This window comes from Schistocerca americana, chromosome 2 (genome assembly GCF_021461395.2).
Source record: "Schistocerca americana isolate TAMUIC-IGC-003095 chromosome 2, iqSchAmer2.1, whole genome shotgun sequence".
Taxonomy (NCBI): domain Eukaryota; kingdom Metazoa; phylum Arthropoda; class Insecta; order Orthoptera; family Acrididae; genus Schistocerca; species Schistocerca americana.
Window position 1 is genome coordinate 505,746,243 of NC_060120.1, and position 19,099 is coordinate 505,765,341.

The window sequence follows — 19,099 nt, forward strand, 5'->3', positions numbered from 1 at the left end:
GAGCCGGATACAGTCAGCTGCTGGACTATCTGACGACTTCGCTATTTCCGTGGGAACTCATCAGAAATCTGCTCTCATACCGCTCCTATTTATCACTGTCATGGATACAGTCACAAGAAACCTGTAGAAAACGTCTCCCTGGACGTTGTTGTAGGCTGATGATGCACTACTAGTCACTGAGGATAAGAATGATCTACAACTTCAAGTCTGGAATGACCGCCTTGCAGACGTAGGACTACCGCTTATTGTGTTAAAACGTATTACCTTTCCACAGATTTAAATGACTCACAATCAACGGTGTTGGCCTCCCAGCAGCAAGGACTTTTAAGTACCTGGGCTCGAAAATTGCTGGCGATGTAAATCTCAGTGCAGCAGTCTCCAAACGCCTTAGCAGCGCGTGGCTCAAATGGCGTTCCGTTCTTGGAGTACTATGCGACAAGAAAATTCCAAACAGGCTCATATCAAAAGTAAACCGATCGGTAATCAGTTCAGTTGCACTGTATGGGGCTGAATGCTGGCCTTCAACAAAGAAATTAGAGCAAAGGCTTACTGTTATGGAGACTAAAATGTTTAGGTGGACATAAGGATTAACATTGCATGACCATGTTACGAATAATGAAGTTCGCAGACTATGTGGTGTTGCACCAATAGTAGATAAAATGAGATAAAGAAGCCTACGTTGGTCCGGGCATGGCAGAGCATACGAGACAACTGTGGCAAAGACTAGTTTCAATCTAAATGTAAATGGGAAACGACCAGCAGGGCGACTAAAGCACCGATTGCTTGACGCACTGCATGAAGACCTGAAGATCTCAGGCCTTCACCCAGATCAAGCACTAGATCGCAAGAAGTAGCGACAACGAGCCAAAACAGCGGAACCCTCCAGCACGCGAGACAAACGCTAAGGAAGAACAAAAAGGAAAGGATATGAAAGTCAACACGTTTACTAATATTTGAAGGACTTCATTCAGCACACACAATGTCTTCATTACATGATCTGAAATACTTGTTTTCTTTTGTCGTATACTGAGTTTTTAGTTACAGTCTTGGGATTTTCTCAGTAGGAACTCAATTTATTGATTGCAACATGCACAAATGGATGTCATAACGCACTACATAAATCAGTTAAGTCACTTTTGGGTCTACGGAAGAACATTGCAATGCATAGTAGCACAATTCATGGAACTTGTCCTGAGCACAGTCATGATTTTACTGTCTGTAGAGCTTGTCCCAGAAATCCATCCTTTCCCTGTAGAGGTCCCTCTCGACACTCAGTCCATCCTTTGTGATGTTCAAGTAGCACCGATTGTCTTTCTTGAATGGAGTCCATGTCACAGACAAAATGGGATCTTCAGAATCTGGTGTGTGATTCCTGTAAAATGATAATCATAAAGTTACAACACACAGATAAACAGTATTCATTCAAATAGAGCAAGATGGCGTGACATTAATGATTTCGCAAACTGAAAGGGTAGATATTTGGCCAAGAAAGGTGGTGACGTTCATTATTTGATCAGAAAACTGTTTACCGATGTTCTAGGTTCAATCCTACAAGTCTCAGTTGTGTCACTTGCAAAGAGAGCCGAGAAGCTTGATGGTTATCCGTCTTTCTGATGGATACGTTAACCTCTGTGGTGGCCTATCTGTAGCTACTCTTTGAATTTAGGCTTCGAGATTATTCGAGAAATACGCTTGAGTAGCCAAATCAAATGGGAGGGCAAAGGAACACGAGTTGGTTGGTGGCTGGTAGTGCCTTTGCATTGCATATGTCCCTCTACAGTCGAATTAGGAGTGGATTCCTGACACTTCGCTTTCCAATCAGCGGCAACCTATCGGAGACCATGTATGGCTCTGCGGAGGTGACGTGATGTCCATTCACTAAATACTAGTGTAACAATTTAGTGTAGAAATATTGTCTGCGGTATTGAAAATCCGTTCTACATGCTGTTGACCTACGAAATTCGAATTCTTGTGTTGCCTCCGAAATACTATGGCCCATGCGTCTTATGTCGATTATCATCCCATGTGAGGTAACTCGCGACGTGCGTTTATGATCACTACACATTTGTCTGCAGTAGATAGCTCAGATACCGTGTCTACACTCGCACCATACGCTGCATCCAACTCCCACGGTTGGTCGTCATACACAGCACATTCTCGATCTGGACCACCTATCAGGTGACTTCTGTCCACGCAGCTTAAAAGGAATAGAAATGAAGCGTCCTAGCGACGTGCATTTGGGATCACCAGTGTCCGTCACAACCTCCAGACTAAGGGCACTGTTTCAGAATGAGGAAACCTTGTTCAGTTCCCGAAAATGGTTCAGATGGCTCTGAGCACTATGTGACTTAACTTCTGAGGTCATCAGTCCCCTAGAACTTAAAACTACTTAAACCTAACTAACCTAACGACACATCCATGCCCGATGCAGGACTCGAACCTGCGACAGTAGCGGTCGCGCGGTCCCAGACTGAAGGGCCTAGAACCGCTCGGCCACACCGGCCGACTCAGTTTCCGAAATATTGTATTTTGAGTGAAGTGTAGAACAAGTTAGTGATGATCTTAATAATTTCTGATTCAAGGGCGCAACAATGCAGTGTCAAATTTTACATGAAAATGGGAAAAGTTTTACGGCAGCAATTTTTCGGAAATTATACCAAAGTTTAAATGAATTATTTCCTGATTCTAAAAGGAGCGTGGGTCAGTTAAATTTGCTTCTCTACTGAAGATTTTCAAGTAATTATGTTCATATTAAATATCCGCCTCGCGCAAGCCATACATCAAATGTCAGAAGACTTGCAGAATATTACTTCGTATCTTGAGAATTTGCTCGTTACGAGGAAAATATAAGATACATTTGTTTACAGTAAGGTTTATTTATTGTTTGGTGAAGCAAAAGTTAAGTCGTCTGGCCTGAATGAGTGTGGGACCGAGAAGGGCAGGTACAGCCGCCTGACGGAAAACGTTTTTCCTATTCTCCACGCCTGCAGATACATTTCGTTCGCGAACCGTGAGAACTGTGTATGTAAGTGCGTCTTTTAAGCGTTTATGACAGTAGTGGTGTGTATGTGTAGTGCACCGTCGTGTTCCTGATGATGGGAGAAGCTAGACGGCGAAACCATGCCATAGCACAAAGCCTTTTCCTCTCAAAGAGCAGCAAAGGGGCCGCCAATCTTAATGGTTCCATCCGTCGTACGGATCAACAACAGTGTCGCATGCCCTCATTTCACGACACGCTGTGGGGAGGTTTGGAATTTAATACAGGACACTGGTGATCAGGAAATCTACGCCACCACCCCTCTCGTTCCCTGTGCCGTGAAGGCAAAGGGAAAAATATCAACAGCACGCGGCGCACAAGGACGGTCGCCCATTCAAGTGGTGGCCCCACGGTGCGCAACTGCGGCTATCCGACAACAACCGTTGTATCCACCTCGGTGCGGCCTTGACGTTTTGTTTGATGTTTGAAGAGTAGAGGCAACATTCCCTGCTTTGGCTGTCTCTCTCTCTCGCGCGCGCGCGCGCGCGCGCGCGCGCGCGCGCGCGTGTGTGTGTGTGTGTGTGTGTGTGTGTGTGTGTGTGTGTGTGCGTATGTTCAGTATTTGTAAGTACACTTGTCTTTAAAGTATATCTGTTAGTAATACAACAATCATAAAATATAAAATTATTGTCAATGTGTCCACTCGAAACATTGTGGAGTTCAATATTACAGGTAGGCAGACAGGCTTTAAGGCACATATCAGGCATTCAGTACGACAGTTCATCTGGGACATGGCGCACTCACGTTTTGGATCGGTAACACTTTGGGTTTCGAACGCTTCTCATCAATATCGAGATTAATATGAAGGCTGAGTAGAACCGAACAGGGCTCATACAATCTATTATATAGTTCTGCAGAGTGGCAAAGGATTAGTGTTTGAAGAAAAGAAATCACGATCAGACCGCGTGCACCGCCAGGAGTTTGAAATCATCGCAATGAAATGCAATGAGTTACGAGCTGCCTTACAACCAATTGTGATTGCTTTTAGGACCAGGTAAAATGTACAGAGCGTCCTTGCCGAAACTCACCTCACAGGAAAGTTGTACAAGACCGGAGAAACACCAAAGACTGGTAAATACTTGAGCAACTGCATCGTGTTCCTTTCTCTTGTTTCAATCATTCGTTGCCTAATGCTCCCTTAGACTCTCAGAACAATCTCTGTTTCCTTTGACTTATTCAGGTCCTATCTCCTCATTTTCGTACTTTTCGTATTTTTTATATTTTTTTTAATTTTGATCTTCAGTTCATCATAACCTCCGTTTTCCTGGCCTTATGCCGTATCTTCAAAGGCTCTGCATATTATAATAGGTATGATGATGTTAGTAGAGAGAATGGTCGGACTCACTTCCACAACTGCGGTTGTCCCTCGCGCCCTTGGCGTTAGTTCTGGTAGCGGCCGCTCTCTGACGTATAAATGTACTCAGGCGTCTCACTGCGGTTGGCGCAGTAGTGTTTTGAGCGATCTGGTTAGCCGTCCACGATATGCCGTGGGCTGGGCACTTATATGGTCCCGTTTACTCGGTGTGGTTCTGGTTGACTCAAAGAACCTTCTTATGCCTCACCGGCGCGGGAAGTCGCATGTTACTTGAGAAATTTGTAGGATATTTTACATGACTGGTACGATATTCTCGTACTCAATCATGCCCCTGAAGATAGGACTTACATCCGGAAAACAGCGTCATGTGTACGATTTTATCGAAATAAAGAACTTGTCAAATACAAAGTGGAGCGGATATGTGCATCATATTTTTCATGATGAATAAATCCGCTCCACTTGTATTTGATAACGGTCGCGTATCCCCCCAAAGGATGTGATATTGTATTATTTAGCGTGTAAATCGAGCTGTGATTGAATACAGTAGCGTTAGTCAAAACAGGAACTTGAGTGTGCAGGCCTTTGGACAGACTACAAGACGGAAGTGTCCGTATCGTCCTCATCATGAAGATGTAGAAGAATGGATAACACTTGGTCACCGAAAACGTTAAAATAACTATCCTGGATCATGTTCACGAAATCAACCCTCAATAGCATCCCAGAACCACCTGAAACCTAAACGCAACCCTCCGCACACTGCAAAATAAACACTTCGTCGGCCTTTCTGTGCTTTCATCGCCTTAAATCAACTGAAATGGGGCCAAATCTTAACAGTTCGGACCACTCATGACGCCTCCAGCTGGCTACTGTGCAGTATCGCTGAGAGCACTGGTAATGTGCGAGGCACCCGACTCCAAGTTTCCATTTCATGCAGTATCGTTTGCAATGATTATTCAAAAACTGGCTGATATGCGTCTGAAATAACTGACAGCAGCAATTCCTGTCGGGTTTCAAACCTACAGCCATTAGTAAGGCGTAACACATGTCTCCGGTCTAAACAGGATATTGCTGCGCATGTTTATACATCCACTGCTCTTACGGCGTGTTACATGCCTGCGCGTATTCGCGGGTGATTTGATAAGCCTGGTAAAAAAGTTAGTTTCGTAAACAACTCATCTTACTTCTTGACAGAGTTACCTTTCAGGGATGTACACTTTTCCAGCGATGCTCCAGCTCTTTCATTCCATAAGAAAAATATGTTCTGTCAGACTCTGAAAGCCGCGAGGGATTAGCCGTGCGGTCTAGGGCGCTACAGTCATGGACCATGCGGCTGGTCCCGGCGGACGTTCGAGTCTTCCCTCGGGCATGGGTGTGTGTGTTTGTCCTTAGGATAATTTAGGTTAAGTAGTGTGTAAGCTTAGGGACTGATGACCTTAGCAGTTAAGTCCCATAAGATATCACACACATTTGAACAGACTCCGAAAATACTAGTTGATTGCAAAGTATACTCGTAGACTGCAACTATCTCCTCCTGATTATATGAAAATATGTTCCCAACAAGCCAAAGTTTCAAGATATTGAACGGGAAGAAGTTACTTGGCGCCCTAGTGACGAGGAACCAATTCGAAGCCCATTTCAGGCGCTTCCGCCATTGTTATCACTTCTGTGTAGGATGGTGCATTATCCTGGCAACAGAGCAAATTTTTGTGTGGCAAATGTGGTCTGCTTTCAGCCAAAGCATGTTTCAAGAGATCCAACAATGAATAATAGAATCCAGACGTGTGTCTGCCTATTTACATGTATTCTACAGATTTATTCCATGGAAATCCAAAGACACCTAAACACCTTGCGAGCTGACAAAAAATTACCCTGGCTTTCTTCGGTTAACTTGTTTTGACTGCCATTTCGACTCTGGTACGTAACGATGGATCTATGTTTCATCAGCAGTTACGAACTGACGCAAAAAGTCTTGCGGATTGCGGTTGAACGCCGCCAGACATTGTGTTCAAATGCTGTACGAGATACGCTTTTGATCGATTGTGAGGAATCACGGCACTCCATCATGCACACATCTTCTTCATAGCCAATCATCCTTGTAGGATATTATGCACTCACTCAGTTACGATGCGTACAGTATCAGTAATCACACGGATTTTTATTCGGCGATCTTGCGTTACCATACCGTTGATTTTGTCAACGGTTTCGATTGTGGCGACTACAATTGGAGAGCAAGACCGTGTTCAGTGCTGTCAGACCACTTTGAAAATGATTAATTCAAAAGCAAATGGTCTTCAGTAACGGTGCAGACTCTGAACTTTATCCAGTTCAGTTTTCATTTGCACGGCAGATCACCCCCTCAAATGAAAATGTTTTCTCCTATTTAAATCGTAGTCGATACACTGACCAATTCAAACGGCTGTCTACAATCAACAATACACTGAACACTGTTGAAATTCTTATACGACCATTGGAATAATGAAGCTTATACCACGAAGGCGGAGCAAAAGTGTTCAATCATTTCACGGAAATTTGGCGGCCTTATCAAACAAACCTCGTACGGTAGACAGTCCAAGGTGGTACACCAACGAATTGGGCAACTTTATTCACGGTATGGTCATGGAACGTCCAGGCGCGATAGCTTCTTTCTGCCATTCAGTCACTTCTTCACGTCATCCAGTCTCGCTGCTCTGATCCCCTACAACTGACTGGCACGTACACAGCACTTGACTGCCATGGCTTACACATGTATTGGATGGTCACATGACCGAACAGAAACAATTCTGCGCCATCAACAGCGCTCCAAGTGTACTTTTACGGGAGTTACAAGTATTTTGTCCGACGAGTTTACATAACTTTGTTTTTGCATATTTCTTCTCTGCTGTCGACGGGTGTTTGTTTATTTTATCTCGAAACTAAATGCCGTCATTGTGTAAGGCGATTTGATGAAGACCAGCCACATCTACAGTACAGAACGACAGACATGTATTATCGTAAGGTGTAGTATTATTCAGCTACCGTACTTACCCCTTAGTGGCGAAGTTCGTCCACATGCGGGTCATACGCGCTATTACTTTTCCTTCCACCGTTTCTGGTCCCTTGGGTATGTCTTTAAACAATTGGCCGTAGAACAAATAGGCGACGTCATCGCCATGTGAGGCCCCTATAAATTTAAGCGATAACCACTGCAGGGTCTGTTACATGGTATATTATATATTTCCTTTAAAAGTTAAAAGTGATTCAACATGAAATCATACAATTATACATGTAAATTTTATAAGGGGTAATCAGAAAGTTTCCCTTTATGGCGTTGCTGAAGGGTATACGCACCGTAACACGACTTCATTTCGGATATATAAGCACTGGCAAACGTGCGGGAGATTGGTGACTTTGCAACGTGCGAGAGGTAAATGCGTGTACGTGAACTATGACAACTGAGCCGTGGTAAAAATTGCTGTTTCGAAGAGCGCGCCGCAGCGCCTAGTGTGAAGCTTGATAGTCTGTCCCTCGTCCGAGTTTGTGAGGCAGTTATTGTCTGTCTGTCGTCCGGAGTGCTAGTATGTCTTTCGTTCGGATCAATCTTTAAAGCCGGATAAATGACACTCCACCAGTAAGAGAACTCATTTATGGCGGTGGCGCCGCTGTGGCAATCGCAGCTTTGGTGTCTCTCTCTCTGGTAAGAAAGGGGAAAGGTTGCCCGTCCACGTGCATTTAAGGGGCGCTATGCGCTTGCCAGTCGGTCAGTCTTGGGTGAAGTCTGGGTCAGTCTCTCGTCCCCAGCTTGCTAGTCTGTCCCTCGTCCGAGTTTGTGAGGCAGTTAATGTCTGTCTGTCGTCCGGAGTGCTAGTATGTCTTTCGTTCGGATCAATCTTTAAAGCCGGATAAATGACACTCCACCAGTAAGAGAACTCAGCAAGTGGTCGCCCGGTCGGGGCTTATTTTCTGCATCTGAGTCTGCACGTTAGGCCGCCAGGCTGCTGAAGTTGCTCAGGGAATGGTCATTGGCGGTCAGATCGATCAGTTGGTCGGCCGCGCACTGAGATACAAGATGACTTGTCCGCCTTGAGCGTCGGCGCTTGTGAGGTCGCCACGTGAGTCCAGTGGGCCGCGCCGCATAGCAAGGGGTAGTAGCTTCGCGGTCGACACGATAGCAACACGAGTCAACCCACGACATCGGTCTGGCCGGTGCGAGCTGCGACACCGTTAGACGGGAGATCGGTGCGCCTTCCTGCGTCCGTTGAAGCGGCTGGCAGCGGACGGTTCGGGAGAGCGATTTCGGGATGCTGCGCCAGGTCTTCTCCAGAAATTGCACTTTATTAGAAGTTAAGTGATTGGTGATATGTTGTTTCATTTACTTGTTAAATTCTACTTGTTTTCTTGGCCAGTCTCTCGTCCCCAGCTTACTCGTCTGTCTCTCGTCCGCATTTATTAGGCAGTTAGTGTGTCTGTCGTTCGGAATTTCCTCTGTCATGTTTGTCTGATTTGGTGTGTTAACCAGTAATGAACCGTAGTTCTCAAGAAAGTTCTTTGAAAATAAATTACGGTTCAACAACATTACTAATAAAGACGTCCTAACGGGGCCGACGTGCTGTTATTCTTTTCTTCGCTGAAGAGGGACAAACACCGGTAGGAATGCACTGGAGAATGAAGAATGGAGGCAGCATGTCTGCCGAAAACCTCCGTTATGGAATGGTGCTCCATGTCTGTGCTGGAGCCAATTCGACACAAGATATCGGTCGATCGCGGAAGCCAGCCTCCTCCGTTACACCCGACACTCCTGATATCTCCCCTCGTGTCCCTTAAAGAAGACCTTGAATGCCTGTCGGACGAGGATGTGCAGCAGGCGCTTTCGGACTTCTTCGTGCAGGAGGACTCGTTGTTTTACCAAACAGATATCCTTAACCTGGTGCGTCAGTTGAACGATTGCTTCAGGTCCTGTCGATTTTGCCTATGGCGCCATACCGATTCTGGACTGTACGGCATTCGAACGGAGATTTTCTGATCGCCTCTTATATTTCGATTGATTATGGGACTTTGTTTTTCCGTTATTTCTGCTAGAAAAGTAGCGGAAGATTTTCATGTCAAGGATTATGTATTTACCAGCAATGTCTTCTTTGGTTAAGATCTTCTTGGCCACGTTAAGATTGGTGACGGCGTCGAAGTGATAGAAATACACCGGCTGTGTTCCGGCGACTGCAGATTGCACTCGGGCAGTCACAAGGGAGGGGTACACGAAGAAGAGGTCGCCGCGCAGCTGGCGAAGAGAAAGGTCTTCAGACTTATATTCATCAACGGCATTCACAAGCACTAAAGTAGTTGCCAGAATTTTGCAACACAATAGGTTCATTCTGTAGACCTGACTAAAAACGATACTTTATTTATTACCAACATGTTGTTGTTGTGGTCTTCAGTCCTGAGACTAGTTTGATGCTGGTCTCCATGCTACTCTATCCTGTGCAAGCTTCTTCATCTCCCAGTACCTACTGCAACCTACATCCGTCTGAATCTGCTCAGTGTATTCATCTCTTGGCCTCCCTCTACGATTTTTACCCTCCACACTGCCCTCCAATTCTAAACTGGTGATCTCTTAAAGCCTTAGAATATGTCCTAACAACCGCTCCCTTCTTCTAGTCAAGTTGCGCCACAAACTTCTCTTCTCCCCAATCCTATTCAATACCTCCTCATTATTTATATGATCTACCCATCTAATCTTCAACATTCTTCTCAAGCACCACATTTCGAAAGCTTCTATTCTCTTCTTGTCCAAACTAGTTATCGTCAATGTTTCACTTCCATACATGGCTACACTTCATACAAATACTTTCAGAAACGACTTCGTGACACTTAAATCTATACTCGAAGTTGACAAATTTCTCATCTTCAGAAACACTTTCCTTGCCATTGCCAGTCTACATTTTATATCCTCTCCACTTCGACCTTCATCAGCTATTTTGCTCCCTAAATAACAAAACTCCTTTACTACTTATGTGTCTCATTTCCTAATCTGATTTCCTCAGCATCACCCGACTTAATTCCATTACATTCCATTATCCTCGTTTTGCTTTTGTTGATGTTCATCTTATGTCCTCCTTTCAAGACACTGTCCATTCCGTTCAACTGCTCTTCCAAGACCTTTGCTGTCTCTGACAGAATTACAATGTCATCGGCGAATCTCAATGTTTTTATTTCTTCTCCATAGATATAAATACCTACTCCGAATATTTGTTTCGTTACCTTCACTGCTTGCTCAATATACAAATTGAATAATATCAGGGAGAGTCTACAACACTGTCTCACTCCCTTCCCAACCACTGCTTCTCTTTTATGTCCCCCGACTCTTATAACAGCCATCTGGTTTCTGTACAAATTGTAAATAGCCTTTCTCTCCCTGCATTTTACCCCTGCCACCTTCAGAATTCGAAAGAGAGTATTCCAGTCAACATTGTCAAAAGCTTTCTTTAAATCTACAAATTCTAGACAACGTAGGTTTGCCTTTCCTTCCTTAATCCAGCTTCTAAGATAAGTCGTGGGGTCAGTATTGCCTCACGTGTTCCTATATTTCTACGGAATCCAAACTGATCTTCCCCGAGGTCGGCTTCTACCAGTTTTTCCATTCGTCTGTAAAGGATTCGCGTTAGTATTACGCATCCGTGACTTATTAAACTGATTTCTTTGAGATTGGAATTATTATATTTTTCTTGAAGTCTGAGGGTATTTCGCCTGTCTCATACATCTTGCTCACCAGATGGTAGAGTTTTGTCAGGACTGGCTCTCCCAAATGGCTCTGAGCACTATGAGACTTAACATCTCAGGTCATCAGTCTCCTAGAACTTAAAACTACTTAAACCTAACTAACCTAAGGACATCACACACATCCATGCCGGAGGCAGGATTCGAACCTGCGACCGTAGCGGTCCCGCGGTTCCAGACTGAAGCGCCTAGAACCGCTTAGCCACCATCGGCCGGCGGCTCTCCCAAGGCCGTCAGTAGTTCTAATGGAATGTTGTTTACTCCCGGGGCCTTGTTACGACTTAGGTCTTTCAGTGCTCTGTCAAACTCTTCACGCAGTATCGTATCTCCCATTTCATCTTCATCTACATCCTCTTCCATTTCCATAATATTGTCCTCGAGTACATCACCCTTGTATTGACCCTCTATATACTCCTTCCACCTTACTGGTGGAGGTGGTGGTTGTTGAGATGTTCAAGGTGGACTAAACACCTTTCTGCTTTCCCTTCTTTGCTTAGAACTGGGTTTCCATCTGAGCTCTTGATATTCATACAAGTGGTCCTCTTTTCTCCAAAGGTCTCTTTAATGTTCGTGTAGGCAGTACCTGTCTTACCCCTAGTGAGATAAGCCTCTACATCCATACATTTGTCCTCTGGCCATCCCTGCTTAGCTATTTTGCACTTTGTGTCGATCTCATTTTTGAGACGTTTGTATTCCTTTTTGCTTGCTTCATTTACTGCATTTTTATATTTTCTCCTTTCATCAATTAAATTCTATATCTCTTCTGTTACCCAGTGATTCCTATTAGCCCTCATCTGTTTACCTACTTGATCCTCTTCTGCCTTCACTACTTTAACTCTCAAAGCTACCCATTCTTCTTCTACTGTATTTCTTTCCCCCATTACTGTCAATTGTATCCTTATGCTCCCCCTGAAGCTGTACAACCTCTGGTTTAGTCAGTTTATCCAGGTCCCATCTCCTTAAATTCCCACCATTTTGCAGTATCTTCAGTTTTAATCTAAAGTTCATAGCCTGTAGATTGTGGTCAGAGTCCACATCTACCCCTGGAAATGTCTTACAATTTAAAACCTAGTTGCTAAATCTCTGTCTTACCATCATATAATCTATCTGAAACCTGTCAGTATCTCCAGGCATTTTCCATGTATACAACCTTCTTTTATGATTCTTGAACCAATTGTTAGCTCTGATTAAGTTGTACTCTGTGCAGTATTCTACCAGGCGGCTTCCTCTTTCATTTCTTAGCCCCAATCCATATTCACCTACGCCGTTTCCTTCTCTCCCTTTTTCTACTACCGAATTCCAGTCACCATGACTGTTAAATTTTCGTCTCCCTTCACTGTCTGTATAATTTCTTTTATTTCGTCATACATTTCTTCAATTTCTTCGTCATCTGCAGAGCTAGTTGGCATATTATCAACATATTCGAAAGGAAGTGTGGCGTTCTTTAATTTAGGTACACCAAAGAAGACAGTGTTGCGGAAGAGGGTCGTGACATGTTACTACGGTGTGCAGACAGTGAATGTGTCGAATTCCTACGTATTGTGTCCCAAGCAATGAAACGGCCTTTCTAGTTTGCTAACACGTTGAGGCACTAGTTTGTGTGCTACGTAACACACAAAACATCGTCTCGTTAGAAATGTTTTACAGGAAATTCTTTTTAGAGACTTTCAACGGAGGTCTCCGTGATCGGAGGACTACGCACCAATAGTCGTACAGAAAACAAACCAGGAAGTTGTGTTTGTTGAACATAGAGAATTTGATTGATGTTAACAATTAATAAGCTGTAATCTGTTTATTACTTACGTTACGGAGGAAAAGAGAAGGCATCCTCTGTGTCAGTTGTACTACTTAGCCTATAAAAGGAAATGTTATGCCAGTAAAGAAGAATGTGCCGCATTTAAAGTGAATAGCAAAGAAGAACCAATGTGTAGAAAAGTGGCACACTGAAGTACTGAGGAAAACTGAAGTGGGTTTGAAGTTGCCTGATGGCGCAGATAATCTCCTAATGAACACCACATTCGGCAAGTAAGTTGAAGAAAAATGAACATTCGTAAAAGGAAAATGCCAGAGGTTGAACACACAGCTATGGAACTAGAAGGTAACTGCGAAGAAACCTTGGGTAACTGAAAAAATACTTCAATTAATCGACTACAGCAGAAGTATAAAAATATTAGTGAGTATGAAGTAGAACTGCATTACAAGTCACTTAGGAACGAAATTAGTTGGCTACAGCAGAAGTGTAAGAAAATCGAAAGGTAAATGGTTGTCGTAAGCACAGATTCAGCGTACAGAAGAGTCAAGGCAGTCTTCGGTGAAATTAAAGGCCAGGTCGTCAACATTAAGAGGTATTAGAAATCCAGGTATTAAACGCAAGAGGTGACACAGGGCAGGTGAAAATAGTACATTGAAGGGCTCTACGAGGGGGAGAAAGTATCTGATGACAAAATAAGAAGTGACGACCGACAAGGAAGTCGTAGGTGACCTACGAATAGCGTTTAATAGAGCTTTAGAAGACTTGTGAACAAATAAGGCGGAAGGAATAGAAAATCTACCTTTGCAGTTTCTAAAGTTATTGCGGGAAGTGCCAATCAAATGACTACTGCGATTGATTTGTAGAATCCCTGGGTCTGAAGACATACCACGAGACTTTCGGAAAAATACTGTCCACGCTATCCAGAAGATAGCGCGGAGAGAGTACGAGAACTATCGTACAATCGGTTTAGCAAATTATGCATCCCAGATGCTGGCTCTACATGCAGGGTGAAGTGATTCGCTCACTCGGGCTTCGCAGCGCGTCTCCTCCATGCCAGCAATATAAAAAGGTGTCTCTCACAAAATTTCGTCAGGCGAGTATATCTGTCAGAAAAAGGAGGTTAAAAAGTGGCAATCTGCCAACACTGTAACTTCACATATGGGAACTACCTCTGTCAGCATATTTTATTTGTGCTATATGACTGGTGCAGTGGATAGAGTTTTGGGTTAGCATACAGGAGGTCGAGCGTTTCATCCTTTGTTGGGACACATTTTTTTTTTATTTGCCAATTTCATCTGTCATTCCATACTGTAATATACACTGTTACTTAGGTCACAAGTGTCCTAAATTTACATGTTGTAAAGCTGAACATAACAAGTACGTGGTTAGACAAATTAGAAATAGACAGCTGAAACAAATGACCAGTCATAGCACAGAATAACTACAAAAACAATATCAGTTTCGAGATGCTAAAGATGATAGCTCAGTACAATAACACAATATCTACTTGTCATTTATACTACATGTAATATGAGCGCACAGATGTCGCACATTAGCAACCAGTGACAATAAATATGTTCATATTAATGACCGCATGACCTTCACAACAGAATATGTCGTCCTCAGAACAACAGACGCTCAAAGCGTTCTCCCTGCACGTCCAAACATTGCGCAACCCGCCCAATCATGCAGCTCTGAACCCTCCGCAGCAAAGCTGCGTCCACAGTAACAAGAGCAACATAAATACGCGCTACCAATTTTTCCATACTCGTCGGCGGAATAGAGTACACGTGCCCTTCAGTTGTCGCCACACGAAGAAATCCAGGGTATTTAGGTCAGGGGAACACGGTGGCTATACAACTGGAGTTCCACGTCCGAGCCAATTCCCTGGAAATGTTCTGTCCAAATACTGTCGCACATTAATTCCAGAGTGTGGAGGCACACCATCATGTTGGAACCATATCTTCTGCCGAACATGTTGTAGAACATCTACCAGTGCATCAAACAGATAGTCTGAGAGGAATCCATGATACCTTTTTGCAGTCAACCGGTAAGGCAACATGCAGGGGGCCAAAAACCTGTCACCCAATATTCCGGCCCACGCGTTGATACCAAAGTGAACTTGATATCCATGATCACAGGTTACGTGCGGATTACCCTCACACCAATGGTGGGTACTGTGCATATTGAACATACCCTCACAAGTGAATACTGCGTCACCCGACCACATTACGGTGTTCACTAAGCCATCGTTGACTTCCTGTTGTTGGAACTATTCACAGAATAGCATCTGCTGATGGCGATCTGCCGGATGCAGGTGTTGCGTGAAAGCATAACGATAGGGGTGCAGCTCACGCTCGTGCAGCTCGTTAACGACTGTGCACTGCCTGACACCCAGCTGCCTTGTTGCGCTACGTATACTTCGCTGAGGTTCTTGGTTTATGACTTCTAGAACAGCTTCATCAGTATCTAGAGTATGGCGAGTTCGTGGACGACCTGTGTCACGCTTTGGAGAGAACCTGATTGCCAAAGGCGTGGTTCCAGACGACGAAACAAATTTTTATTTGGATGGCGTCGAAGAGAATATCTAGCAGCATATTCACGAGAGGCAACACCATCCCGGTTATCAGATGCACCAAGGACCAGAAACATATCCACATATTCATCGTTTGTATATGCCATACGTCTGCCACACTGGTTTAGAGGTTTACAGTGAGAACATTCGATACGTGTACGGGTGTACATTGTAGTCTATTATGGGCGTGTTACTCCGCTCGCAACTAGTCCCTATCTGGTGGACAGCGCATACAGTATAAACACGCCGTCAGTCCTGCGCGCCGGCCATTGTGGCCGAGCGGTTCTAGGCGCTTCAGTCCGGAACCGCGTGACCGCTACGGTCGCAGGTTCGAATCCTGCCTCTGGCATGGATGTGTGTGATGTCCTTAGGTTAGTTAGGTTTAAGTAGTTCTAAGTTCTAGGGGACTGATGACCTCAGAAGTTAAGTCCCATAGTGCTCAGAGCCATTTGAACCAGTCCTGCGCGCTGTTCCACCTAAGGGACATTACCCCTCTGATAGATATTGTAATGCATTATTCATCCCGTCACCGCTAATTGCGAAATGTTTTGTTTCGAATTACACTGTTTTCACTTGTAGAGTATTCTCCTTGATTCTCATTCTGTTTTTAATCTCTGTTTACGTTGTATGACATAGTGCTCAGAGCCATTTGAACCAGTCCTGCGCGCTGTTCCACCTAAGGGACATTACCCCTCTGATAGATATTGTAATGCATTATTCATCCCGTCACCGCTAATTGCGAAATGTTTTGTTTCGAATTACACTGTTTTCACTTGTAGAGTATTCTCCTTGATTCTCATTCTGTTTTTAATCTCTGTTTACGTTGTATGACATAGTCCTCAGAGCCATTTGAACCAGTCCTGCGCGCTGTTCCACCTAAGGGACATTACCCCTCTGATAGATATTGTAATGCATTATTCATCCCGTCACCGCTAATTGCGAATGTTTTGTTTCGAATTATACTGTTTTCACTTGTAGAGTATTTTCCATGATTCTCATTCTGTTTTTAATCTCTGTTTACGTTGCATGACTGATAAGTTGATAATGCCATAGTTACTGCTTTATGCATACATGTGTGAAGATGGCACACTGAAGCGCCGAAACTGGTAGCTACCATACAAATAAAATCATAATGACGGCTGTAGGGGTTTCATTTTATCACATGTGACAACATTTTCATCAACTACCTGTAACCGATGGTCGTAATCTTCTGTCAATCATTTTGTTTGTCGAAGGCAGAAATCCACTCCTTCGTCTCACGGAGCCAGTGGAGAAACGCTGGTTAACGTCCTCATCGTTTGAAAATTGGCCAATTTTGCGAATTACATACTCGATAAGACTACCTGGTCGTTACCGTCTTTGGTCGATGTCGATGGTCTGCCATCCCAGTAAGCGTCATCCACCTCTTTGTGGACTTGGCCAAATTCTTAGCACCAGCTCATTATGACTGTACGTGAAATTACATTTGGTCCAGATTCCGACAGAATTCTACGGTGAATATGTGTTCAATTTAGACGTTCTGCCAGCATACTTCAAATTTCCAACTGCCTCGCCTTTTCACTCCCACGATATGGTTCTCCTGTTATCCGTACTACAACAGTACTGTGTCTACAGCAAACCCAGAGCACTCCTAACAATGTATCAATCTTGATACTAATGGTGTTAGCGTGGGACGACATGCGTCACTTTCTGTCAGAATTGGCCAATTTTCAAACGATGAGGACGTTAACCAGCGTTTCTCCACTGGCTCCGTGAGACGAAGGAGTGGATTTCTGCCTTCGACAAACAAAATGATTGACAGAAGATTACGACCATCGGTTACAGGTAGTTGATGAAAATGTTGTCACATGTGATAAAATGAAACCCCTACAGCCGTCATTATGATTTTATTTGTATGGTAGCTACCAGTTTCGGCGCTTCAGTGTGCCATCTTCACACATGTATGCATAAAGCAGTAACTATGGCATTATCAACTTATCAGTCATGCAACGTAAACAGAGATTAAAAACAGAATGAGAATCATGGAAAATACTCTACAAGTGAAAACAGTATAATTCGAAACAAAACATTCGCAATTAGCGGTGACGGGATGAATAATGCATTACAATATCTATCAGAGGGGTAATGTCCCTTAGGTGGAACAGCGCGCAGGACTGGTTCAAATATATTTGTGCTTCGTTCCGCTCATCGTCTCCGCAACGAAAGACTTCCCTATATTCCAAATGTACAGCTGATTCACAAAATAAATATGGTTATATTTTCAAATGTAGTACATTTGTTTTTACGACGGAAATTCTGACAGAAAGTGACGCATGTCGTCCCACGCTAACACCATTAGTATCAAGATTGATACATTGTTAGGAGTGCTCTGGGTTTGCTGTAGACACAGTACTGTTGTAGTACGGATAACAGGAGAACCATATCGTGGGAGTGAAAAGGCGAGGCAGTTGGAAATTTGAAGTATGCTGGCAGAACGTCTAAATTGAACACATATTCACCGTAGTCTTTCGTTGCGGAGACGATGAGCGGAACGAAGCACAAATTATAAAACGAACATGATCGACGCCTAACCTCCAATGGAAATGGGAGTGCTATTTTTTCATAAAACGACTCTTTCTATGCTGTAGAACAGCATTGGTACTCTTCTGCATGTTCATTGACTTCATCCAAGAGCCAAACCAAAAGAAAGTCTTTCAAATATGCGTTAGTAGATGGTCTATGGCCTTTGAGCCAAGTTATCGTCATATGTTATTGGAGTTAAATTATGAATTTGTAAGGTGAAATATTAATATTTCTGTATAGCTCTTTTTAAGGATCTGTGAAATTTAAATGATGAACATTTATTAGATACGCTATTGTTTTAAATATTCCACAACTAAAAAAAATTAGAAATGGTTTACGTTCATTTCAATTGTACTACCTAAAAACCTAATGTTGTATTTCTCTCGTTTTGTTATAGATACTATAACATAGCGTCTCAGTAGTAATGGAACTTCTAACAAAAACTTACACTCTGCTTTTTTCTCAAAAACTGCTGGCATTTTTCAGTGTGTGGCTGTGTACAAAATATAAGCTGATTCAAAATGGTTCAAATGGCTCTGAGCGCTATGGGACTCAACTACTGAGGTCATTAGTCCCCTAGAACTTAGAACTAGTTAAACCTAACTAACCTAAGGACATCACAAACATCCATGCCCGAGGCAGGATTCGAACCTGCGACCGTAACGGTCTTGCGGTTCCAGACTGCAGCGCCTTTAACCGCACGGCCACTTCGGCCGGCTAAGCTGATTCCTACACAGAAGAAAACAGCAACCATCCAAGTTAACAAAGGTATTTATTTACACAAGTAGCACCGTTAACAGTTTCGAACCAACAGTCTGGCTTCAGGTGGCAGTTAAAGTTTATATTAAAACTGTTTTCGTATATATTAGTTGTTGGGAAAAAGCAGACAACTAACATAAACAACAACAATGGTAACTTATCTGTTCGAAACCGGTAGCGGAGCTGTTTGTGTAAATACGAGTAAATAACAAGTTGTTGTTTTCTTCCTTATAAGAATCATTTATAAGAATTCTTTTTGGCACTTAGAACATTCTTAATTAAGTGTATATTTTCTAAATTGTCTTATTACTTTTTCGGTGATGCGGTGAGCAGCATAATTCCATGGCCTCA

At 43.4% G+C, this 19,099-nt stretch overlaps 1 protein-coding gene across 1 annotated transcript in view; it reads right to left on the reverse strand.

Annotated features, from left to right (window-relative positions):
- Window positions 1–1,209: 1,209 nt before the first annotated feature.
- LOC124594130 (bile salt-activated lipase-like) overlaps window positions 1,210–19,099 on the reverse strand; it is a 59,920-nt gene continuing 42,030 nt past the window's right edge. The window contains 3 exon segments of the mRNA XM_047132487.1: window positions 1,210–1,372; window positions 7,377–7,512; window positions 9,450–9,603. Of these exon segments, the coding sequence (XP_046988443.1) occupies window positions 1,210–1,372; window positions 7,377–7,512; window positions 9,450–9,603 (453 nt within the window).